Source organism: Tenrec ecaudatus, chromosome 2 (genome assembly GCF_050624435.1).
Source record: "Tenrec ecaudatus isolate mTenEca1 chromosome 2, mTenEca1.hap1, whole genome shotgun sequence".
In the NCBI taxonomy this organism is placed as follows: domain Eukaryota; kingdom Metazoa; phylum Chordata; class Mammalia; order Afrosoricida; family Tenrecidae; genus Tenrec; species Tenrec ecaudatus.
Genome location: NC_134531.1, coordinates 160,136,040 through 160,160,298, shown reverse-complemented (window position 1 = coordinate 160,160,298; position 24,259 = coordinate 160,136,040). Strand labels below are relative to the sequence as shown.

General features: G+C 51.0%; 1 protein-coding gene and 2 pseudogenes across 1 annotated transcript; 2 read left to right on the top strand and 1 right to left on the bottom strand.

Moving 5' to 3' along the window:
• Positions 1-986: 986 nt before the first annotated feature.
• On the bottom strand, positions 987-15,392 carry GM2A (ganglioside GM2 activator). Its single transcript, XM_075541843.1, has 4 exons — positions 15,176-15,392; positions 8,222-8,371; positions 1,728-1,910; positions 987-1,368 (listed from the first exon to the last, which is right to left on the bottom strand). The coding sequence occupies exons 1-4, from the start codon at positions 15,263-15,265 to the stop codon at positions 1,213-1,215; spliced, it is 579 nt and encodes a 192-aa protein (XP_075397958.1). The 5' UTR covers positions 15,266-15,392; the 3' UTR covers positions 987-1,212.
• LOC142439463 (zinc finger CCCH domain-containing protein 15 pseudogene) lies at positions 6,013-7,214 on the top strand (annotated as a pseudogene).
• A 2,295-nt stretch (positions 15,393-17,687) lies between the features above and the next one.
• LOC142441069 (gamma-aminobutyric acid receptor-associated protein pseudogene) lies at positions 17,688-18,038 on the top strand (annotated as a pseudogene).
• The last annotated feature ends 6,221 nt before the right edge of the window (positions 18,039-24,259 follow it).

Genomic DNA, 24,259 nt, shown 5'->3' with positions numbered 1-24,259 from the left:
CAGAGAAGTAGAGTGCATGGGAGGCCGTCTGGAAAGTGGTAAGGGGGTGGATAAGTGGAGGCATGCTGACCCCACCTCCTCTGCTTCAGAAGAATCAGCCGTGGCTACTGACCCTGCTAATGATTCTCCTCCGCCACCCACCCCCCAACCTCCCCACACACACCATGAAGGTCGAAGAGGTCTGCTGCTCCGCCACCCACCATTTTTACACACTAATTGGCTTAGAGCTAGATACCAGGTGCCCCTGTGAGCACGTCCTGTCCCCTGTACTCCAGCCCTTCCCTCCTCCACTATTCCCCAAATCGGGACAGGGTAGGTACTGCCTGTCTCGTATCGATGCCTTGACGATGTTGTTGTCATATCTCTACCAAAGCAGGGGAAGACAGACAGGAATGGAGATGGGCGTGTTTCTCATGGCCCTGGTCACTTGCTTCCGTCTCTTGGTTGGCCCTGCAGGCACCACTGCCATTGAGCTGATTCTGATTCACAGTGACCGACTCTGCCCGGGGTCCCAAGGCTCTTATCTTCATAGAAGCAGAGTGCCTTATCTTCTCTCGAGGAACTGCTGGGGGATTTGAACCACTCACCTTATGACAACGCTTACCCAACCAGGCCCCCTTCCTTAAACACAAGGAATGTTCTTGAATATCACCCAGGGACCCCCCTCACATACACATGCCCTGCCTTTTCTGGGGATCGCACTCTACAGAGTTGGGCAAACCCAGAAAAGCATCCTGAATCACAGAGGTTAATGGAAGAACGGACTACATTGATTGCTTCATTATAAAAGAGGGTTAGAATGAAATGAAATGAGAAATGTTAATTCTCTTGGCTGGGCATCTAAGTCCGTGAGAAAAACAAAACAAACAAACTTAGAGAAAAAGTTACAAAGGTATTTCAAGAGGCTCCACACTCCACAAGTGTCACTCCCCCACTGCCCCCCCACCCCCAGCCCAGAGGAGGAGGCCACCGAGGAGGGAAGGAGGGTGAAGTGGCCAGCCCAGCAGATGGCCTGGCTCATCCTCGATGCCAGACTGGTCCTCTCCTTCGGCCGGGGCTGTTTGCCCCTGCCTAACGCATAGATGGCATGAAATGATTTTCAGTAAGGGGAGTGGAGTCAGTGAAGAAAAGGAGTTAAAGGGGGACAGAGTCAGAACCCGGACTTGACATATGCAAGACAGATCCTGCGCTTAAGCGGTGGCGCGCACCCCGTTATTTGCCCTTGAGCGAGGCGGCGATCTTGACGCAGCCCAGGCGCTTGCTTTGGCTGCTCAGGATGCTCTGGATGCGGTAGTTGCCGGTGCTGAGCCAGCTGGGCAGCTCCAGGTCAGGTAGGGGGAAATTAGACTTGGGTAGAGAGTAGGTGCCCTGCAAGGGAAAAAGCCAAGCAGTCCACCGGTCAGGGGAGACCTACTGCTGAGACCCTCTCCTGGGGCCACCTCTAGGGCCCTAGGCAGGAACTGCTCTGTGAAGAGTCACCCAAGTCTGAAAATGCCATTGCCCGGGGGAATCTGGAATCTGGTCGTTCTGCGGCCCTGGAGATCACATGCGAGTTCATGTCTCCGGTTGCTCAGACAGATAGTAAACGGGGGCCAAAGACCTGTGGCTCACCTCCACCCAGACATCGCATCCACAGGAGGACAATGCCGGCCAGGGCTCTTCTCCCCACACCCCGCCCCTTGACGGTAGCCTATGGGGAGACCATGCCCTTCGCCCCAAGGACTCACTGATTTGAAGGGACAGTGGCACGGAAGGCCGTAGGTGTGCAGGGGTTCGGGGCAGCTCTGCCCAGGGGGGATGAAGCTGTCGAGCATGCTACAGATATCTTCATAGGAGCAACTGCCTATCTGCTCCACACATGGGATCTTCACCCAGAGGCCTGCCACCTCCTTCTCCACAGTCAGCGTCACCTAATGAGGAAGTTTGAAAAGGGTTATTCGTGGGAACTCCAAGAGCAAATATCCTACCTCCTTCACCTCTTTAAAGGGACAGCTTCCCCCTCCCCTCACCCTCTTTCTTCTTCTTCAGTGCACAGAATTTTTTCACTGGATGGGACCTTCAAGAGCATCTGCTGCAGCAATGTGGTCTCTTTTCAAAATCAATTGGGGTCTCTTTCCCCCCTCACAGACCCACAGGCAGTTGTAGAGATCCTTTGGTAGTCATGACCCACCCACTGAATAGAACCTAACCAAGGTGCCCTGGGAGATGTCGGGGAAACGCTGGATTGCTAGCAGCAAGGCTGGTGGTTCAAACCCGAGGGAGCAAGATCAAGGCTGTCTGCTCCGGCAAAGCTTTACACAGCCTGGGGAATCATGGCGCTGGTGAAGAAGATCGAAAGTACCAGGGACTGCCAAAAGAACAAACAGATCTGTCTTACAAAAAGTACAGTCAGAATGTCCCTTAGAGGCAAGGAGAGTGAGGCTCTGTCTCACGTCCTTTGGACATGTCCAGTCTCTGGAGAAGGCCATCATGCTTGCTAAAGCAACTGGGCAACCAAAAAGATGAAGCCCTTCAGCAAGATGAATTTTTTTTAATCATTTTTATTAGGGGCTCATACAACTCATCACAATCCATACATACATCAATTGTGTAAAACACATTTGTACATCCATTGCCCTCATCATTCTCAAAACATTTACTCTCCACTGAAGCCCCTGGCATCAGGCCCTCATTTTTTCCCCTCCCTTCCCACTCCCCCTCCCTCATGAGCCCTTGACAATTTATAAATTATTATTTTGCCATATCTTGCCCTATTCAAGGTCTCCCTTCACCCATTTTTCTGTTGTTCATCCCCCAAGGAGGAGGTCACATGTAGATCCTTGTAATCGGTTCCCTCTTTCCACCCCACCCTCCCTCCACCCTCCCAGTATCGCCACTCACACCACTGGTCCTGAAGGGATCATCGGCCCTGGATTCCCTGTGTTTCCAGTTCCTATCTGCACCAGTGTACCTCCTCTGGCCCAGCCAGACTCAGCAAGATGGATTGAAACGGTAGCTGCCCCAATGGGCTCACGCAGAACCACTGTGAGGACGGCACGGGACCGGGCAGTGTTTCCTCGTGTTGTGCGCAGGGTCGCTATGATTAGTCCGGACTAGATGGGACCTAACAACAACAGGAAATTCCAAAGTAGGCTTCCGTGGACGCCGATGTGAACTGATGGCCCTGCCCGATCCTAAGCCATCGTCACAATTATTCCGATGTTTGAACCCATTGTTTGCAGCCACTGGGTCCATCCATCTCCTTGAAGAAGGGCCTACCTCTTTTTCACTGCCCTCTATTTTACCAAGCATGGTGGCAGGACATATGTAAGTTGTCACCTAGCTGCTAATCATGGCACTGTGCGCTGGGTTTTCCTTGGGAACCCAGGCTTCCCCAGAAGGCTTCAGGCACTTCCAGCACACTAGTGGCAGTTGGTAATCTGGATAAAATCTACTGGAAGGGGGCAGAGCAAGAAGGTGGGGTAAGTGTAGGCTCCCGATTACTCCCATAGCCACCAACCCTCTGAAGAACGCCTGAGAGGCACAGTCTGGGCTCTTGGGCAGCTGCGGCGCTGGAGTCAGGCTAAACCCAGAAGGTGGGAAAGCAAGTGGAAGGCACAGAGGTGAGAGAGCCTCCCCACTAACATCAGAAGGGCCTGCACACACGCACTCACTGCACTTTAGGATGGGGCTGGGCAACACCCTGAATAGAGAACACGGAAAGAAGCTAACCTGAGGAACCTGGCCCCTGATTGATTGATTGATTGATTGATTGATTGATTGATTGATTGATATTTAGGCCACACAACTGGTTGGTAGTTCATCGGCCTTGCTGTTGGGATTGGCCAAGGGGAGACGGAGAATGCTAATGCGTCTCACTGTTAAATCTCACAGAGGCCTGAGAAGGATGGGTACCAGAAATTGGAGGGACAGCAAGAGGAGCAGGACGGGAGAACACTTTGGAATGATCGGTGATACAGAGGGCAAGGCAACACAATAGGAAAGTAGGGCCCCCGCTTACATCAGCCTCTACAAACACATCGAATTCCAGGTCAGCACTGAAAGAAACCTAAGGATCAGAGTGCCCTCTAGTGGGTCTCAGAAGATGCAGAGCACGATGCCACAGGGTCAGTTCTGGACCACAAGTCTGGGAGGCTGCATGGAGCTGTCCTGCGGGGTGCCTGGTGCTCTGGTTCTTTGTGGAGCAGGCCTGGCTGCCAGAGCATGTCCTGCGGAGTGGCTGGTGCGGGTGCGCCCGGCCTTTCAGTTGGTAGTCCAGTGACCGTGCACTAGGAACAACTCTGCCCACTCCATGCAGATTCAAAAAGGCAGTAGGTCCAGCTGATGAAACTAGAATGGCCAGGCCTGGAGGAGGTGAGGGAGACGGGGCAATCTACACGTATGATGCAGGAACAGACTGATCACACATGAAACACAGGTAGACGCTACGGGAGGATCCTCTGGGCAACACCCAACCCCATACACAGCTGCGGGTGTGGTGGGGGAGAGGCTTGCTTGCAAAGGCACCAGAAGGTGGAGCTGGTGTCCTGCCGTGGCAGTCCTGGCCTGGGCCGCAGCTCGGCCACAACCCCGAACCCACAGCATGGCTGACGGCCACCTCACCGCATGGCTACAGCAGCAGCTGTGTGTGCCCTTCCCAACCACCCTGCAGGGCAGCTTGGTGCCAGTGTGCAGAAGCGAGGCCGCCCCTGCTCCACTCTGACCCTGGGGGCTTTTGATTCCTACCAGACTTCTTGAGTTTCGAGAGCAAAGCGTGCCCCAGCCTGCCAGCACCTGCTGCCATTGTGTTGATTCTGACTCTTAGTGACCCCGTAGGGCAGAGTGGAGCTGCTCCTTAGGGTTTCCAAGACTGTAAGTCTTTATGAGAGCAGACAGCCTCATCTTTCTCGCTCAGAGTAGCTAATGGATCTGAACCGCTGCTCCTGTGATGAGCAGCCCAGTGCTTAACCCAGGGTACCACCAAGGCTCCTTTCCACACCCCCAAAGATAGCAGGTACAAGTTCTAAACTCCGTGCCCCAGCAGAGAAGATCCTGAAGGAGAATCCACCACCCATGTCAGGATAGTTAGGTATAGTTCATATCAAACCGTGGTTAGTCAAATAAATAGTTGTCCTGTCCAAACTGCTCCCAAGGAGCTGACTCTGACTCATAGCGACCCTGTGTGAAGCTTCCGAGGCTCTTTATGGGAGCAGCTCCACTTTTCTCCCAAGCAATGAGGGGTGGATTTGAACGACTGGCCTTGCAGTTCAGTCTAACACTTACCAGACGGCATCTTAATATTTATCTCAGTAAACAGTGTACCTTTCTATGCATAAAAAGCACTCGACAATTGCAGATACTCATGCTGCGACCCTTTAAGACAGCTCCTCATGGGGTGGTGACCCCCCCAACCATAAAATTAGTTTCATTGCTACTGCATAACTGTCATTTGGCTACTGTTATGAATTGGGTGATCCCTGTGAAAGGGTCGTTCAACCGCCCCCCACCAAAGGGGTCACAACCCACCAGTTGAGAACCGCGGCTTTAAAACATCTTTGGCATAATGACACAGTAATAATTTTCTGATGTGTGTCTCAAAGTAGCATATGTTTGTTATTGCAAGCCATTATAAATGCTTCAGATTTTCTCCTATTCTAGGCTTTCTGGCGTTTGGTTCCTAACTTCAGGTTCTATGCAAGGTTGTACGTCAATTGGACATCACGCAGGGACTGCGGTGTATCCATTTCAGAAACATATGTACGTCATATATGATCCTGTGGGAGAAGGTCCAACGAACATACAGGAAAACTCAAGAAAGCCAGAGCCGGCATAGGGCAAAACCCATCAGAGGAGGAAAATTCAAAGCCAAAACAGAAAGAATTCTTAATAGAGAGCTACAGGAAAACTCTGAGGCTGCACCTTGTCGGGGGTGGGGTGGGGGAGAAGCCCTGCTTCCTCATCCTCTTGCTGCGGGGCCAGAGCCCCTGACCGTGTCCACCTGTGCTTGAGTCAGCCGGGGCCACCCGCTCCGCGATGCCTCCCAAGAAACAGGCTCAGGGCAGAGGCAGCAAAAAGGCTGGGTGGAAGAAAGAGCCCACTGAAGACAAAACTTTAGGTCTAAAGAATAAGAAGGGAGCAAAGCAGCAGAAGCTTTATCAAGGCTGCTACTCATCAAGTTGAATTCGGTCAACAGAATCCACATCGCGAGGCACCAAGTGAAGCTGCGAAGAAACAGAGGAAAGAGGACAAGAAGGAAGCGTTGCAAGAGCTAAATGAGCTGTTCAAACCACCGTTACTGCTCAAAACATGAGTCCAGGCGCAGATCCCAGATCAGTGGTATGTGCGCTCCTCCAGCCAGGCCAGGGCACTAAAGGGCTCCCATGACCCACACAGAGGAAAGGTGAAAAGGAGTGTTTACAGGGATGCCAGATATGAGGAACTCACAAAGGGGATGGTGGAGGATTGAAATGAGGAAAAACTGGAAGAAGCAGTGAACAAGAAGCACAGTGAGGCGGAAAAGAAAAAGCCCAAAATTCAAACACTGTGCAAGCATTTGAAGTATGTGACACTGTCGTAAACAGCAGGTGCGGCGGCGGTTTGGCGTATGCCCTGGAGGCAGTGAGATGTGTATGTGTCGTCATGCACACCCCCCTGGATTTGTGTGGAAGAAAGATAAAAAGAAAGAAGATGAAACTTCATTAGATCTCATTGAAAGAAAGCATTCTGCCCGAGGTCTAAATGTTATCAAAATTGCCTAGAATCTTTTCTTGCATGGAAAAAGGAAAGAAAATCGATAACCTTGAGCCAGATCTGGACATTTCAAAGCAGGCAGAGCACGAGCGATCAGTGGTCACCAGGTGTTTGAAGTTCGTCCTGGGCTGGTTGATGCTGACGCTGATGCTGAAGCAGACAATACCCGTTACACCCAGGGAACGGGCATCAATGAGGTTGAGGACCAAATGAATGTAAATGACACAGATTTAAGCCTGTGTATTCCCAGAGATGTAGATGAGGCAGATACTGCAGTAGCCAGTGTTGGAAGATTCAGCACATATATTTCAGAAAAGCGAGAGACCAGATTAAATGAAGCTTAGGGAGGTGGGGCAGGAAATGAGGACTTGGAAGAGGGTAACAAAGGGGAGACACCGGACAAGGGAGCCCTTCATGCTGCTCCTGTCGAGAATCTTTTCACTGGGGAAGATCGGGATGAGCTAGAAGAGGAATGAAACACGTAGAAGAAGGACACCGGGCAAGGTCATGAACAAATGAAGTCCGCGCAGCATGAGTTGAAACTGACTGCAGTAATTTTTCCATTTCGAAGTCTTCCGCAGGATATGTTTAGTTACCAAGCCGATTGAGGAGGGCTAACCCTCTCCAAAGAAAGAGAGGTTCTCCCTACGTCTTCGCTCCTGACTTTGACTGCCTCTCATAGTGAGCTCAGAGTAGTTCGTGACAAGTTGAAATGTCATGGCCATTTCAGAAAATGATTGATGGCTATCATGACCGGGCACTCGGGCTGCAAGTGTAACTGCCTTTCCAACTTGGGGTGTTCATTGGGCATGGTTTCCATTTCATCTGAAGGTAAAATAGCTTTCATTTAAAGTCGCTGCCGAGTGATTACATTTTCTTTATATATTAAGGAGACTGCCTGAGCCGTGTCAGGTCTCCCCCTTGCAGTTTTCCCTGCAATGCAAATGCGCGCGCTTACCGCTTATACCTAGGGAGGATGGGAGATTCCAAGTGGTTTCTTTCTCTTCCCCCCTCCGAGCCCACGCCTTTTCTGAAGTAACTAGAGGAGTTGATTATGCCACCGGGACCCCACAGAGGTTTTCTGAGGCTGTAGATCTTGGGGCGCAGGGGCGGGTGTCAGTCCGCCTCATCTTTCTCCTGTGGAGCAGCTGCTGGGCTTGGACGGCTGACCTGGTGATGGCAGCCCAATGCTTACCGGACAGTGCCCGCCCGCAGAGCTCCTCAAAGCGACTGGAAGGGACTTGCTAATTGTTCAGTCCGCTTCTTAATTACAGCAAAACCACCCCACTGCCCTGCGAGCGCTGTGCCCTCCCGCCCCCGCTGGAGGCGGCATCTGTCACCAAGCTTTGTTTCCTTTCAGCCCCACCACCCGGGAGTCAAAGTCTGCGCATCCAGGCACCCTCTGCGCTGTGGCATTCCAGCATCCTGAGATTCTCCACTTTCCACAGTGCATTCCCTTCAGGGCCACGGCGCCACCCACCGCCAGGCTCACCTTCTGAGGAACCTCCAGCGGGACCTTGGTCAGGGCTTCAACACTGACGGTCACGTTCCCAGGAACAGCGATGGGGTCGGGCTCCAGGGTCAGGCTCCTGATCAGAGCGGGGTCGCTCTCATCACAGTTGTCCCAGCTAAAGCTGCTGAGCTGGTGTGGCCAGGAGCAATCAGAGAGGTGGAACGGAGAGAGATGTTGACAAAAGCAATGCTTACAGGTCACAGGAATCAACAGGATGGGTTACTGGGGGAGGAGGGTTGTACCTGGGCCTCCGTTTCCATATCAATAAACCCAGAGAAACATTTGGCCTACCAAGGTTTCCTAGGCAGGGCACCAGTACAAGACTCAAAAGACCGAATGTCTACAAAGCAAGTTGTCCTGCGAGTCAAACAAGACAGCAGGCAAACCTTACGCACCTTTGGTTCCTTCCCTGATCTCCCAATGTGCTACCCCCATCCCTCTCCAACGTGTCTCCTCTCAGGGTCCCCTTAGAAAGCAAACTCCTGGAGGATCCAACGTGGTACCCTGGATCCTGTTCCCATGATCCTCTATGCCCAATCCGGGGCCAGGAAACAGAACGGGACCTGAAACCCCACCCTCGAGGGCCCTCACCAAGAGCTGATGCCTGACAGTGGGTGTGATACCTCCCAGTGAATGAACCTGCCCACTCCTGGGACTTCCCAGTCCTAGGTCATTGCCCATGTCATGCCCCCACCCCCGCCCCACCCTCCTGAATCAGTCTCCTTCCTTTTGCTGAGCCGCATCTCCTCATCTCTTCCGCATTCCCCAGGAGGGCTGCGAGTTCCGCCATCTTGTCCAGCTACATGTGACCACTTCCACTTCCACATCTGCCTGTCTCATGGCCAGAACCCCCTCCGTCTCATGCTTCCAGAAGACAACCATGCCCTTTAGAAAGCAAGAAACCATGCCCTTTAGAAAGCAAGCCTGCAAGTCACTGACCAGACTAACGAGGAACCCTCAATCCAAGCTATGCCTGGTATCCAAGCGCTCTGTGCCTGGTGTCGGAATTGAGACACAGGCTGAATCTCTCAGAAGAAGTTGGTCTCTGAGCTGTCATTGGGTCATAAACTTTGGGTGGGGCCCGAGCATCTGGCCCTGTGAACAAGTTGAGATTGGGAATGAGATGAAGCCCACAGCTCTGGCGGTCTACAGAAGAGGAACAGATGGATGGATCTCTGATCCTGTTTCATCTGCTGAGGCAGAATACAGTAGTAGGGAAAGACATAGCTTAGAACAATGATGGGGCAAACTAAGGCTTCGGGCAAACAGATTTGGGTGGAAATCATAGCTCAGTCACATATATCGGAGGTTTTATTGGCAAAAAATATAAAGCCCTTGAACCCTAACTTCCACATCTCTTATACCTCCTTTTCAGAAATATAGAGTCCTGGAGGCATAGTGGTTACCTGTTTGGCAGCGATCCACAAGGTGCACAGTTCAAAACCACCAGGTCTTCGTCAGGAGAGAAAATGAGGCTTTCCACTTCCACAAAGAGTGACAGTCTCAGAAACCCACAGGGGTACTTCTACCCTGTCCCGTAGGGTTACCATGAGTCAGAATTGACTCGATGGCAGTGAGTGATAATGTGTAAATGAAACACACAGTACAAGGAAATCGTGAACAAGCTCACTGTGAAGAACTGAAATATGTCTCACAAAATAGGTGTGGCAAATCCTAATATCTATGCCTGCGATTATAATCTCCTTTGAGAATGGATTATCTTCACTAAATTAAAAAGACAGGCTTAGGGTTGGGTGTATCTTCTGTCTGTATCTTTTGAGATACAAAAGAGATTAAGCCAGCACACATCGATGGGGAGAGACAGATAGATGGCACTCTACATGAAGACTGCCCATAGGCAGACACTAAAAGAACAGGGACCTATGGAAAAAATAATCTATAACTTATCAAGGGTTCGGAAGGGTAGGTGAACAAGGGAGGGAAAATAAATGGGCAGCAGATATCAAGGGCTCAAGTGGGAAGAGAAAGCTTTGAAAATGATGATGGCAGCATGTATGCAAATGTGCTTGACACACTGGAGGAATGCATGGATTGTGATGAGATGTAAGAGCCCCCAATACAAATATTTTAAAGAGAGAGAGAGAGAGAGAGAGACCTTCCAGAGCAAACAGAGAGTAAAAACCTTCCCCTGGTGCTGGTAGCTTGAATTCAGATTTCTAACCTCCTCAACTGTGAGAAAATAAAGTTCTGCTGTGAGAGCCATCCCCTTGGGGTATGTCACCGCGACACTGGATTACTAAGACACTCGGGGGCAGCACTGCACATTTCAGGGCCTTCCCAGTTCCACTGCCTACAAATGACTGGCTGGTTCCATGAGATTCCTGGTATAGCTCAAATAAGCTTCCCCTTTACTTAAGCTTCTTGGAATGAGTTTCTGTTCTTTGGAATGAAACCTGATGGGACAGAAGGGCAGGGACAGGAGCCTGACTCATCCCGGCATCTCCTGTGGTCCCTTACTCAGGGTAGGTGCTAACAAATGTTTCATTCGACATTCATCCTATCAATATTTATGAATCAGTGATGACGGGCCCTGGGCTAAGCAGTATCAATTGTGATAAACATTCAGAAATGGTTCCTCCCCTCCCTGGTGGAGCTTACAGTCTGATGCAAATAAATATTACCCAGGACAACTTGTGGGTGCTGCAAAGGAAATGCTGAAAGTAGCGTGGGGTGGCGAGGAAGCAGGGCATATGCAGGACCAGAAGGCAACCATGTGAATGAAGCACAGAAAGAATGTTCCAGGCAGAGGAGGCATGAGCAAAGGCCCTTAGGTAACTAGGAAAGAACTTAGCTGCATTCTGGAAATGACCAGAAAGCTAGTCAGCTAGATGTCAGAGGTGAGGGAGCCTGAGGTTGGGGGTGTAGCGAGGGCCATGTAATGCAGGGCTCCCAGATTCTGGTCCAGGGACTGGGTTTACTTTATGTGCAATGGGACCCTACTGAAGGTAGCCCTGCTCTGCTGTATGGTTGAGAAGAGATGGGAGAGGGACACAATTAGAAGGAGGCCACTGTCTGATCAAAGAATGCTGGGAATGAGGTACTGGGCTGGAGAGTAGGATGAGCCCTTTTCCGGGGCTGGGTCAGGTGCGAAGCAGCCTATTTCCCATCGAGGGTTGGTTCTGGGCTTAAGAAGCATCCAGGGAGTCCTATTGGAGCCGAAAAACCTTCCTCTCTCTTAAGTCAGCCCCCAACCCCTACCCCACCACACACACACACACCCCAGGCCTTCAACCAGCATAATATGATGGTTTCCCTCTAGGTAGTTTCTGCCAAAGGCCTCTGTGACCCTGGACTCTGTGACCAAGGCCTGGCTCACTTGGAGAGAAGGGTCAATGACCAAGGCCTGGCTCACTTGGAGAGAAGGGTCACTTGGAGAGAAGGGTCAAGAAGGTATTTGCAATCTCCAGCCAAAGCCAACACCCTAGGTGGGCAGGTGCAGCGTACAACAGCTCAAAGGGAGAGAGATGGACCCAAATCACAGCCCTGGAGTCAAGTCAGGGCTCAGCTCCTTTTACTAGCCAAAAACACGGGTAAGTTAATGCCTCTTGGTTGTCAATTCCCTCGTCTATTATTTGGGCATGATGATGGGCATAATGGTACCTTCCTACCAGGCTGATGGGAGTGTTAGCAGTTCATAAGCACCAGGAGGAGCATGGCACCACTCATGACGCTGAGTGCATGAAAAAAAGAAAAAACAAAATTTTTTAAGTGGGCGGAAGCAGAGGATCTGGGTGCAGGCCAAGAAACCATCCCAGCCCCAGAGACACAGGCAATTCAATGCAAGGTGATACCCTGAGTTGGATCCTGGCATAGAAAGGGGGAATTAACCCAAACATCGGTGAAATCCAACATCTGTAGTGTCGTTCCTTGTCATGAATGGGTCAATACTGATTTTTTTTTTAGTTGCTAATATATGTTACCATGAAAAGAAACTGGGTGAAGAAATATGTGGAGATTCTGCATTTTGTGACCTTGGTATATATTTTAAATAATCTCAGAATAAAAAAGCATTCTTGGGAGAACAAAACAAATGCATGCCCAGGGCAGAGCACATGCATGGGTGCAATAAGCCACAGCCATGAAACCACGGGAAAGATGGACAGCAGGAAGAAGAACTTAGCACCATGACTGCAGGGAGGCTTGTTAACCATCTTCAATCTGCAGAGGACACGAGCTGGCTTGCTAAGTGAAGAGAACGTGGAGGACTAGCTGACAAAAGCCAAAACTACAGATCCCGACTCCAGGCCAACAAAACAAAAGGTCTCACAACTGGACCAATAGGTTACACAAACAGAGAGAAGATGGAAGATGCCCGGGATTTCATTTTACTTGGATTCAAATCCATGCTCACGGGCACAGCAGTCAAGAAATCAAACAATGTATGGCATTGAGTAGATGTACTGCTTCAGACTATTCAAGTGTTAGCGAAGTCACTGTGAGGACCAGGTGTGCCTGACTTAAGCCAAGGTATTTTTAATCACCTCAGATGCCCGAGAAAGCTGGGTAATGAATAGAGAAGACCAAAGAATTGAGAAATTCGAATTATGATGTTGGTGACAACGATTGAAAGTACCATGGACTGTCAAAAGAACACACAAGTCTGTCTTGGAGGAAGCGCAGCCGGAATGCCCCTTCGAAGCAAGGAAGTTGAGACTTCATCTCACATGCTTTGAACCTGCAGGTCATGCTTAGTTGGTGAAGTGGGGGGTCAACAAAAAAGAGGAAGACTCTCCTCAAGACTAATTAACTCAGTGGCTGCAACAGTGAGCTGGAGCACAAAACCAACTCTGAGGGCAGCACGGGACCAGCCATTGTTTTGTTCTGTTATACATTGGGTTGCTATGCATCGGAGGTGACTCAGAGGCACCTAACAACATGAGATGTTCAGGGTAAAGAGCCTGGGGAAGCAGTTAAGCTATTGGCTGCCCAAGAGGTCAACAGTTAAAAGCCCCCCAGAGGCCCATGGGAGATAAATTCTAAGGATCTGTTCACGTGAGATTAAGCCTGCAAACCCCAGTGAGGCATTTCTGCTCTGTCATAAAGGATCACAATGAATGGTAATCAACTGACTGCACCCACTAACGGATATCCGGATAAGCAGAGTGAGGGCGGGAGGATTGTTGGGTTTTGCTCTGATATCAAACAGCCTTCAGGGAGGCTTCCAGACTAAGACTATGGTGGACTGGAGGAAACAACCTTCCAGACATCAACCAATACAAACCCAGATCACAATGGTTCAATATCCAATCAATCATGGGGATGGCATTGGACTGGGCATCATTTTGATCCATTGTGCATGGTTATCTACAGCAAGATGCCCAGTATGGGGCTAGATAGTCTCTTGTCATCTATAATTACCAGCTCATCACAGCCGGATCACATGGGTGGTTAATGCTTACAGCGGAACAGAAAAGCAGGCTTCCCGAAGCTCAAACAGAATCCTCCCACAACAGCCTCAGGTCCACAGCTGTAACCCTCACGAGCCCAGAGCAGGCCCGGATGATAGCAGATGAGGACTGAAAGTGCCACCTTAGGCTTGAAAGGATGACTTCAGGGGAATCCTTCCTCTCTGGTTGTTTGAAGGAGGAGCGTGACTGGATCATGTCTCAGGCCCTCTCCAGAACTGCCCATCAAAGACCCTCTGGGCTGGGAAGGCATCCTAGCTAAGACATCCAGGAGGGCAGCAAGAACTCAGCCCCTCACATGACTCCGCCTCACAGTGGCCATCCCAGTAGCCAAGATAAGCATGCTCAACCCACAGTCCAGGAAGAGATGGAAAGGAATCCTCATCAAGGCACTTGAAGCCTCAAGCCACCCAACGCACCCTGCTCTTTCCTTCACAGGCAAGACTCCTTGTCTGGGGCCCCGGGGAACCCAAGGCCACTGATTTATCACATATCCTCGGTCTACTTAGAAACTGGTGACCTAGTGGGTTACACGTTGGGATGCTAACCAGCCACAAGGTCAGCAGTTGGAAACTTCCAGCCGCTACACAGAAGATGAGGCTGTACTCTCGGAGAGCCACCAGCGTAGTTCTTCTCTCACTACAGGATTGCTACGAGCTGGAATCGGCTCCATGGTAGCAAGTCTGATTTGTTGTTGCTGATTTGTCTAGTATTTTATAACTTTTCAATTCACAACAGCATTTTTGTGCACTCAGCATCACGCTGACCGTGCAGACAAGGAGCTCAAAACCATGGGAAAACATAGGGTTAGAAACAGCAGGGAACCGAAACCAGGCCTGACCTCTTGGCTCTCTTCCCTAAACCACACCCTGGTTCCTTGACTTCAGCCAACATTCCCAAGGTGGTAGGAGAGGGGGTCTGAGGTGGGCCTGTGTCTGATTGACCCACTTGACAAGCAAGACTGGAGCGGGGCTTCTCTGGCGCTTGGAATGACCGAACTTCCCTGCTGGAAGTCGACAGCGCAGGGTGAATGAGACGCTAGGGCGGCAGCTCAGAGGATGGACTGCTGCCGCTCCAGCGTTCACAGGTCTTGATCTAGATCTTGACCTTGATCACAGCTGGGCAAGAGTAGACTCACTGGTCTCAAGCAGCCCCAGAACCGGCTGTCCTACCCTATGTCCCAGGGGGAAGGGACGAGCATGGGGAGCTGAGCCATGTCTCTATGTCTGAAGGCAGTGCCGTCGGTTTTCCGTCTGCAGTTCACTTGGGACTAGGCAGTGAAGTGAGACTGAGCCCGCCAAATAAGGCCAGTGGAAAACAAAACCTTGGTGCACGTCCCCGCTGTGCCGAAAGGAAGGGAGCCTCTCCGAATCGCATAGCTCGTGGGTCTGAAGAGAAGTCATGCGAGAGACTTCTCGACGTGGCCATTTCCTCCTCCCACCCTGTCCCGCACACAGTCCCCTGGAGCGGGATGCTGGAGGCACGTCCTGAAGGCGGAGGTGCTCACCTGGCTCCGGAGGATGCGTGCAGGGGTCGCGGGGCCGGCGAGGAGCACGCCCAGCGCGATCAGGAGCGGCGCCCGCAGAGGAAGGGCCATGGTGACGGGTGGACCCACGTCGAGTTGCCTAGAAGGTCTGCGGCTGTGGCGGCCGAGGCGCCTTTAAATGGCTGCGTGTATTAGCGCTGCAAAGGAATGCAAAGCAGAGTCGCCCCGCCTCGGCCGAGATTTCCGGACCTCCCCCTAACGCTTCCTGATGGAGCCCCGCCTAGGACGCACGTCAAGCCCCTCCTGCGGGGGCGGGGGCGGGGCGGGGCGGCAGGGGAGGGGAAAGAGGAGGGGATGAACGCCGGGGGTGGGGCTGGACGGAACTGACTGGGTGGGAGGGGCGGGGCTGGGCTCTCCGTGTCTGTCACCGCAGGAAGGACATTTCCAAACGCCAAGAGCGGGCGTTTTCCCCATCTCCTGGGCAAACATGCCCCTTTTCGCGGCCAATTGGACCGCTCCCCATATTCGTGTTGCGAATCACTGTTTTACCAATGACTATATAGTAATGATACAGCTAGCATTTAGTAAGGGCTTTTGTAGTAGCCCTCTTTTAATTAACCTAAATGTAATCATTTTATATTAATTAGCCTAAGTGGAGTCATTTTGTCTGAGTGTGGTCATTTTGTAACCATTGTAACCTAACCCTGACCCTCTCCTTCCATACCCTCTCCCATACTTCGTTTAAAAAAAAGTAGGCCAGGCGACCACCTGTCACACAAGGGTCCAAAAGTCAGAAATAATATCAGGCGCATTCCTGTTGGCAAGATAAAATTAAATGTATTCCTGCTTGATCAATTAGCACGATTCCTGGGAACAGCCCCTGCGCGAGACCCTTTTGCTTACTGACTGGTAGAAGAACTTGTGTCTAACCGTTCGCAGTCAGAGTGGCTCTCTGTACTGGGGCTTTTCCTTTCTCATGCTGCAACACTTGAAGGTGTGCTCAGAGCTATTAAGCACTTTGTATGACTAAACTCGTTTAATTCTGACAAATCTATCAGGGAATCCAAGGAGCCTTGGTGATGCTTGGGCTGTTAACTAAAAGGTCCATGGTTTGAATCCACCATTCAGCCCTGGGGGGAAAGATGAGGCTTCTGTAAAAGTTTGCAGGCCCAGAAACCCTGAAGAGCAGCCCCCACCCCCACCCCCTGCAAGATCTGCATGAGCTGGAATTCACATATGGCAGTGGGTTTGGTTTTTCCTTTGGTTTAATGACAGATCCAAAGAGCCCTGGTGGTGCTGCGGGTTAAGCATTGGCCTACTAACAACAAGTAGCCATTTAAACCCGCTGGCCCTCAGGAGGAGGAAGATGAGAAGACTTATTTATAGTCTCAGAAACCCAAAGGGGCAAAAACACCCTATAAGTCAAAGCCAAGTCAATGGTAGTGGATTGGGTTTGTTTTTCAATGAGTCCAAAGCACCTGAGTCGGACAACGTTCTGTTGTGATACCTAGGGAGTCCGCTCCCACATACGTACAACCGAGCAAACCATGGCCCAGTCCTGCATCATCCTCACAATGGCTGGTGGACTTGAGCCTCTTGCTGCTGGTCGAGTGTCGATCCGTCTCCTGGGTCCTTTGCTTTATGCTGACCCTCTGCTCTGCCAATCATGAAGTCCTTTCCCACCCATTGATCTTTCCTGATGACATGTCCAAAGTTAGCCAATGAAGTCTCACCGCCATCACTTCTGAAGAACATTCTGGCTGCACGAGCTCCCAGACTGGCTTGTCCTTCTGGCAGTCCGTGGTTTAGTCAGTATTTTTCACCAACAGCACAGTTCAGATGTGTCGATTTTCCTTCGATCTTCATTTCTCAGCCTCCAGCTCTTTTAGCAAAAGGGGTACCTGCCCTAAAAGAATTCCCATTCTAGAAATGATGGGTGAGAAAACTGGAAAGAGTGATCATAGTTCTGTCCATTACAATTGGCTTCCTGCTGGAAAAACAGTCTGGACCCAGGAAGGGCTTGGTTCAGGACAACAGCAGCCATGTCTGTAAGTGGTAGGAATTAGTGTGTCTACATGAGCATGTGCGCAAAGACGTGTGTGTGTGTGTGTGTGTGAGTGCTCTCAGTGTAGTGTGGCGTGCTGGCCAGCTCAGTGTGTTAAAAAGGAGGTCAGTGGGTTCGATGTAGCAGGTATAGATGGTGGTATAAGCCTCAAACATGATTTGTTGGTGTGTTTAGTGTTTCTCAGGAATTTTTACTTAGTGTGTCAAAGAGAAAATAACAGGCACCACCTCAGTGTTATGTTATGGTTTTTCTTACCCACAAAACCAACTACCGTATATACTCAAGTATAAGCCAACCCGAATATCAGCTGAGGCACCTAATTTTACCACAAAAACTACATTAAAAATGCGCTGGCCGACGAATCTGCTTGTGAGTCACCTCCGACGCCACCAACCCCTGCCCTTCCCCTGACCCCCCTGACCCCTCGGTTCCCTCAGCCCTACCTGGTCCAGCCCGGTTCCCTAGAGGATGAAGTTCATGTATAAAGAGGAACATCCATTCGAGAAGCGTCGCTCTGAGGGCGAGAAAATCGAAAAAAAATATCCGGACCGGGTCCCAGTGATAGTAGAAAAAGCGCCCAAAGCTCGGATAGGTGATCGGGACAAAAAGAAATACCTGGTACTGTCTGAGCTCACACTTGGTCAATTCTACTTCTTGATCCGAAAGCTAATTCATCTCTGAGCTGAAGATGCCTTGGTTTTTTTTGTCAACAATGTCATTCCGCCCACCAGTGCCACAATGGGTCAGCTATACCAGGAATACCACGAAGAAGACTTTCTATATATTGCCTACAGTGACGAAAGTGTCTACGGTCTGTGAAGCTGCTGCCCTGGAGCTGGGGTGTTCTGTTCTGCAAAGAGAAAGGTGGCCCCCTTTCTGGACCCATCCCTCCTTCAGGCTCAAATACCACCTCCCTTCTGCAGGACCTGCACTACTTACTGTCTGTGGCTTTCTCCCCAGCCCTTCCTAGCAGGAGCAGGAATATGGTGGAAATGGCCCCTAGTAGCTCTCCTTTTCTTTCCTCCTCTGCACCTTTCCCTGCCACCTCTCCCACTCTACTTCAGACTTAATCCAGGGGTTGCTTTTAGTTTCTGTTCCCTTTCTAACTACTCAAGGGACCCGAACCCCAACAATGCCTTTCACTGCCTTTAATTTGGGGGATAGATGGAAGGGGCTAAAATTGTATGGGGGAGATAGGCACATCAATAAAGAGGAAACCACCCAGCTGGAAAAAAAAACATGGTGCTGCAAACCTGGCTTATACATACGTCTATGCGGCTTTACCTGTGAAAAATCTCATGCCCCAAACTAATGCCACCGTGGATTTTTTTTTCACCCAAATTGCTCATCTCCTCTTTCTTGTTCAAACCTCGGAGCACCCAAACCTACGCCCATTGCCACTTAATCCATGATAGCCCAGAGTGACCCAGAACTGGAAAATCTGGTCAACCTAAGCCGCATTGTCATAGGGCGCCAATTCGTTGAAGCAGAGCTGTCTCTGAATCCACGACCTCAGGATGCTGTGCACCTCTCACTTTGGTGGACAATTGGAGTCCCATCGTCCAACACGGACTGTGTTTGTAGTTAGTCTAACTCAACACCAGGTTTGCCTTGATCTTGCCCGTGGTCTCTGTATCCCTCATTGGCTCCCTGCTGTCGAGTCCATGCTGACTGACATTGCTCAGATACATGGTGTGCAATCTTTGGGGTGATATGACCTGGAAGGTCACCTGGATGGTGCTGCCTGTAGCCTCCTTAAGATATCCAAGGAAATGGTGTGTGCCGTATAGATACTACTCTTCCTGGTTTATCAGATCAGTACGGCCCACATTACATTTTAGGATTATCCTTGACTTCAGTCATGTAAGGCATCCAGACAAGCATGTGACTCTTCCAGACTGTGCATGCCAGTGTGAAAGTATCTCACCTCTGTGCATTCTGGGGCTTGTTTGTTCCGTTTAAACTCTACATCTTCTGGTGGCAAGTGGGAGTCTGTTACAACCCCCTGCATTCCTGCCAGGTTCCCTATGGTGCCACCTTCTCATTAAACGTCTTCTCTCTAACTCGAAGCTGGTGAATTTCGCTTCCCTGCTCCAGCGTGCTGACCCTTACTAGGGACAATACTTTTGTACCCTGGTCTCTGTGAGGTTTCGACCCCACATATATGCCAGACATCTGGTTGCCAACCTTGGCTATTCTTGCTGCTGACGGACACTTTTCTCAAGGAAAGCCAGGTCGTAACTCTCACACACCCATAAAGCGAACACATGTGGAAGGTTGCAGTGAACCCCTTTGGGAGGGAAACTAGAAGAAAAAGTTGCAACCATTTCAAAGAAGACGCCAAGGGATCCGCACATATACACCCACTGTCTTCAAGTCCGTCTGCTTCTTAGCAAGCATTCAGACCACGTAGAATAGCACTATGGGCTTTCCCAGACATCTGTAGATGTCTCTGAGCTGAACAGACGGCCTCATCGTCCTGGGGAGCGGCTGGTGGGTTTGACTAGCAGGGAAATGCTTAATCCATTGTGCCCCCGGGGTGCCCTGACACAGATGGCATAAAAGTGCAAGAGGAGGCTGCATGAAAGGACCGTGGTTTGCAGTGATGCCCACTCCATTTGAGTCTGAAGGTAAGCCCCACCTGCAGGGAGTTCCTTCAGACCCTTCACGGAATAAAAATCGTTGTCCCAGGGCAGAATGTGTTTGAAAGTGCACTGCTATGCCTCCCGCCGTCATTCCAGTCTCACCGCAGGGATTTGTCTGGGTGTTTCCTTAGTGGAAATTGGGTTACCAGGACAGCCTGGTCCTGAGTCATGCCTCAACTGTGATAGTTAGGGTTATTTGGGGTGCCAGCATAGCACCTGTAAGAAGATATGGGTGGAGTTTAGCCTGGCAATCAGGTCAAAGCTTGATGATCTTTGAAGGTGTGACCAAGATAAATGGCTCTCTGGAGGCTGCCCCCACCCCCAGCCCCCAGCGCCTGGTCCCCCACCCCCATCTCTCTCTCTCTCTCTCTGGATCATGCACAAGTGCGCACACTTTGCCTTCCTGTTGACAAGCTACTCTGAGACCTGTGAGGCCCTGTGATGCTATGCGGCCACCACCACTGGATCCACAAGACTTGTCACTCACCAACCTGTGATCCTCCTGCACTCTGCATCATTGCATGCAGTGCGTGAGTCTGAAGAGGGACTCGTGGACTAGGATCAGACTTATGGACTTGAATTGGACTGGGCTCGGATATGTTCCTAACATATATAAAGCTTCTTAATATACAGCTCTTTCTCACACATATATGAGGGTCACTAGATTTTTTTCTCTAGTCAACTCAGCCCAACACACCAAGGGGGGTGGGGAGGTGGAGGTGACAATTCCCCAGAACCAATCCCGTAAATCATTGTGAAAACAGTGTGTATGTCCCAGCCAGGTTCCCTTTCAAATTTGTGTGACGATGAAGAGCTGACCTGTCACCAGTCATGATGTGGCGAGTTTGCTTGGCTTTCTCTCTGCTAGAATGAGCAGCATGGCTGTGAGCACGTTGGCAGTATTTGGGGCTCCTGCTGGGGGGCTCCTTCATCTGGATGATTTGTCTTTGTCTAATCTTTGTTCTAGTTGACTTAATAAAGGGGTTGCTGTAACAGACATTGGATTTGGGGTATAGTTTCCCCAAAAAACAAGGTAAAATTGGTCTCTTCCACAGTGGTAGAGTCAGTTTAATCTCCACATAACCAAACGCAACATTGTCTTCCTAACTGTGTTTCAGACTCTAGGCAAGTGTTTCAACTTCATAGGTCTTCCATTTCCCCCCTTGTAACAAAACAAAACAAAACACACGCACTGACTCTTAGCAACCCTACTGGACAGCCTACAACTGCCCCCGTGAGTTTCTGAGACGGTAACTTGTTCCACAAGTAGAAAGCCCAGTTCTCTCTCCTCAGAGCAGCTGGTGGTTTCAAACTGCCGACTGTCAGGATGGCCGCCCGAGCATAACCACTCTGCCACCAGACAGTACAGTCCAAGTAGATTACCTCCGGGTCCTCTCCAATGTTCCGCGTTTGTGTAAAGAACGGAAGGAAACAGTTACCTGAATCCCCTCTTCCTACCCTATTTTATAGAAGACACTGAAGGTCAGAGAAGGGATGCACTGGCCTTGCCAAAGATCACCCCGCCCAAGTGCAATGAGGACAACCGTGAGTCTTAGATCTGAAATCTCCTTGCCCGGGCTACGCCTGAGTGGGACTCAGGCATCAGCATTTTATAAAGTCCGCTGTGTGATCCCAGCCGGAAACCAACGCTGAGAGCCACGGTCGCGGAAAGGGAGCGCTGGTGGGGCGCCGAGTGGTTTGGAGTTTGGGACTGGAAAGCAGGAAATCCTCAAGCTGTGTGGAATGTGCCTGGAGACATCAGCCCACGGCCGCCAGTGGCAAGTGCGTTTCTGAAATGATCGCTCTTTACAGGAGAAAGCCCTGACTTTCGCCCACAGAGTGGCCGCTGGACTCAAACTTCAGACATCGTGGTTAGCAGCCCAACAAGTAACAACCATGCCGCAGGGCTCCTGAACAACCTCTTGGACTTCATTAAAATGTGCCTTCTGACCCCGCAGTTCTGGGGTGGAGCAAAAAAATTGCCTTTTTCCTAAACTCCTGATGAGACCAAGGCTCCTGATCTTTGAACCAGAGTTTGGGTAGCAAGGGTCTAGAGTGGACTTGACTTTCTTCACTGTGAGGGGCTACAGATCTCACTGGCATCGAGTCAGTGCTGACTCACAGTGCCCCCCTGTGGGTTTCCCAGACTGTAACCATTTACACTGAGTAGATCGCCCAGGCTTTCTCCCAAGGAGCTGCTGGTGGTCTCGAACTGCTGACCATGCAGATCACAGATACGTGCATAACCATTACACCACCAAGTGGAGTCACTATGACTCCCAAGGAAGACAGCTGGTGAACATTCTCCTCCTCTGTCCTCACTGAAACTGGACACTTAGGACAGTTTCTCCTCTTCCTAGGTTCTCCTAAATACCACTGTTCCCCGATTGTACATAGACGTGGGCGCACTGCATGATGCCCACCAGCCAGTCTGAACTCAGTCTTCTGAACTCCATGAAGTGCCCAGCTCCTAAGGAGCTGGGTGCATGCTGCCTAACTGACCAGAGCCCTGGTCTCTGAACACTTCCGTGTTAGTCTCCCTCCCCTACATGCTCCGCCACCCCACCCTTCCTTCTTTGCCCTCTGTTGACCTCCAGAGGGGCTCTCAAAAAATATTTGACATCTTGTGTGCTTCTGCCAATCATTCTCCAACCAAGGTTTTGCAGGAAACCCGAGCAATGCCTCTCATGGTTGTATGCTGTTGTTGCCAGATGCCAGTGGATCGGTACCAACCACAGCCATCCTGTGCACAACGGAATGCAACGCTGCCCGGTCCTACGCCATCCTCACGATTGTGCTTATGTCTGAGCCCACTGTGGCCGCCACGCTGGCCATCCATCTCCTTGAGGGCCTTCCTCTGTTTCTGCTGCCCTTGCACTTTAACAAACACAAGGTCGTTCTGCAGGGACAGGTCGCCCTGATGACATGTCTAAAAGTCCATGAGATGAAGTCTCACCATCCTTGCCTCGAAGGAGCACTCTGAATGGCCTTCTTCTGAGACGGATCCCTTTGCTCTTTTGGCAGTCCGTGGTACTTTAACTATTCTTCACCCAAGACCGGAGTTCAAATGTAGCTGTTTCCTTTGGTGTTCCGTGGTTGTTAGCTGCCTCAAGTCGAGGTCCCTTAATCATGGCAAAGCCCAGGTGTTACAGAGCAGGACTGTGCCATTGCTCACCAGGTCTTTCTGCCACAGATCTGCCCCACAAACAGCCTTGAGGTGATCAGCCCACACAGAGGACCCTTCACTGCCTCGATGGCCCCCAGCTGGGAATAAGGATGCGGCTAGTGTCCCTTCTCAGCTCAAGGGGGTATTTGAGCCTCACAACACCGGTCCTTTTCAGTTTAGCCGTCCCATTCACACCTTCAATGGATGAACAGAGAAAATCCACCCTGGGTTGTGGGATGCAGGGCCTACCTGCACTCGGAGAAGTCGCGGCAGCCACCCCAGGACACACTCACCATTCCAGGCCTGGCTGAGCAGAAACCATACCATGGAGTGGCCGGCGCCACCTGTAGTGAGCACGTCCTGTCAACAGGGGGCACCCGCTACTCTGCTCCCACTCACTTGCCAGCCTCCCACGCAGGCTCCGGGTGGCCAGATTTAATTCTTCAAGAGAAACTAGGGATCCAGATTTGTATATGAATTCTGAGACTTTTATAAAAGACTTCATGAGATAAAAGTGGATCCGCCGGCAGACGCATTCTAAGGAATCCTCATGAACTTCGTTCAAAAATGCCAGTGTTTCCAAATGGTGTGTTAGACATATCTCTGCTGCCCGCACGCACGTACGCACGCGCGCGTGCACACACACACTTTTTTTTTAAGTGTCAGAGTTTCACCATGTGATTCCAGCACCTTCTTCTACGTGCTGGGAAACTGGGATGCAGAGAAGAGAAAGACCGGCCCGATTTTGTTAGGGTGTTGCCCAGCGGAGGGCCAAGAGTCCTGACTTCAGGTCTGCCCCTTGGTGCAGGGCAGCACTAGGACCCCCACATCCCCAAGATTCCTCCTCCCACGCGGTGGGGGCGCGCTCCGGGGAGCTGGCCCAGGCAAGGGAAGCCCGGTGGGGCTGGGGAGGTCGCCAAAGTCCAAGGGCAGAAGGGGGCGGGGAGTTTATTTTTAGCCGCCTAGAGTGTGCCTCTAAGCCTTATTTAGACATCAGGCGACAGGGTGAGCTGGCCACAGCGGGGGCGGGGGAGGTGGTAGCCCCCTTCCCCTCTGGGGCTCCTCTTTCAACTGCGCTTCCCTGCCTGTCCCCTGAATTATCCTTTCTGGGGGCTCTGGGGCCCACTCAAAGGAGCAGTCACTCCAGAGTGGGCGCTGTCCAGTTCTGGCGGGCTGGCTTTGTCCCACGCCGCTACCCCACCCCCCTTTTCCCTCTGTCTACAATCACA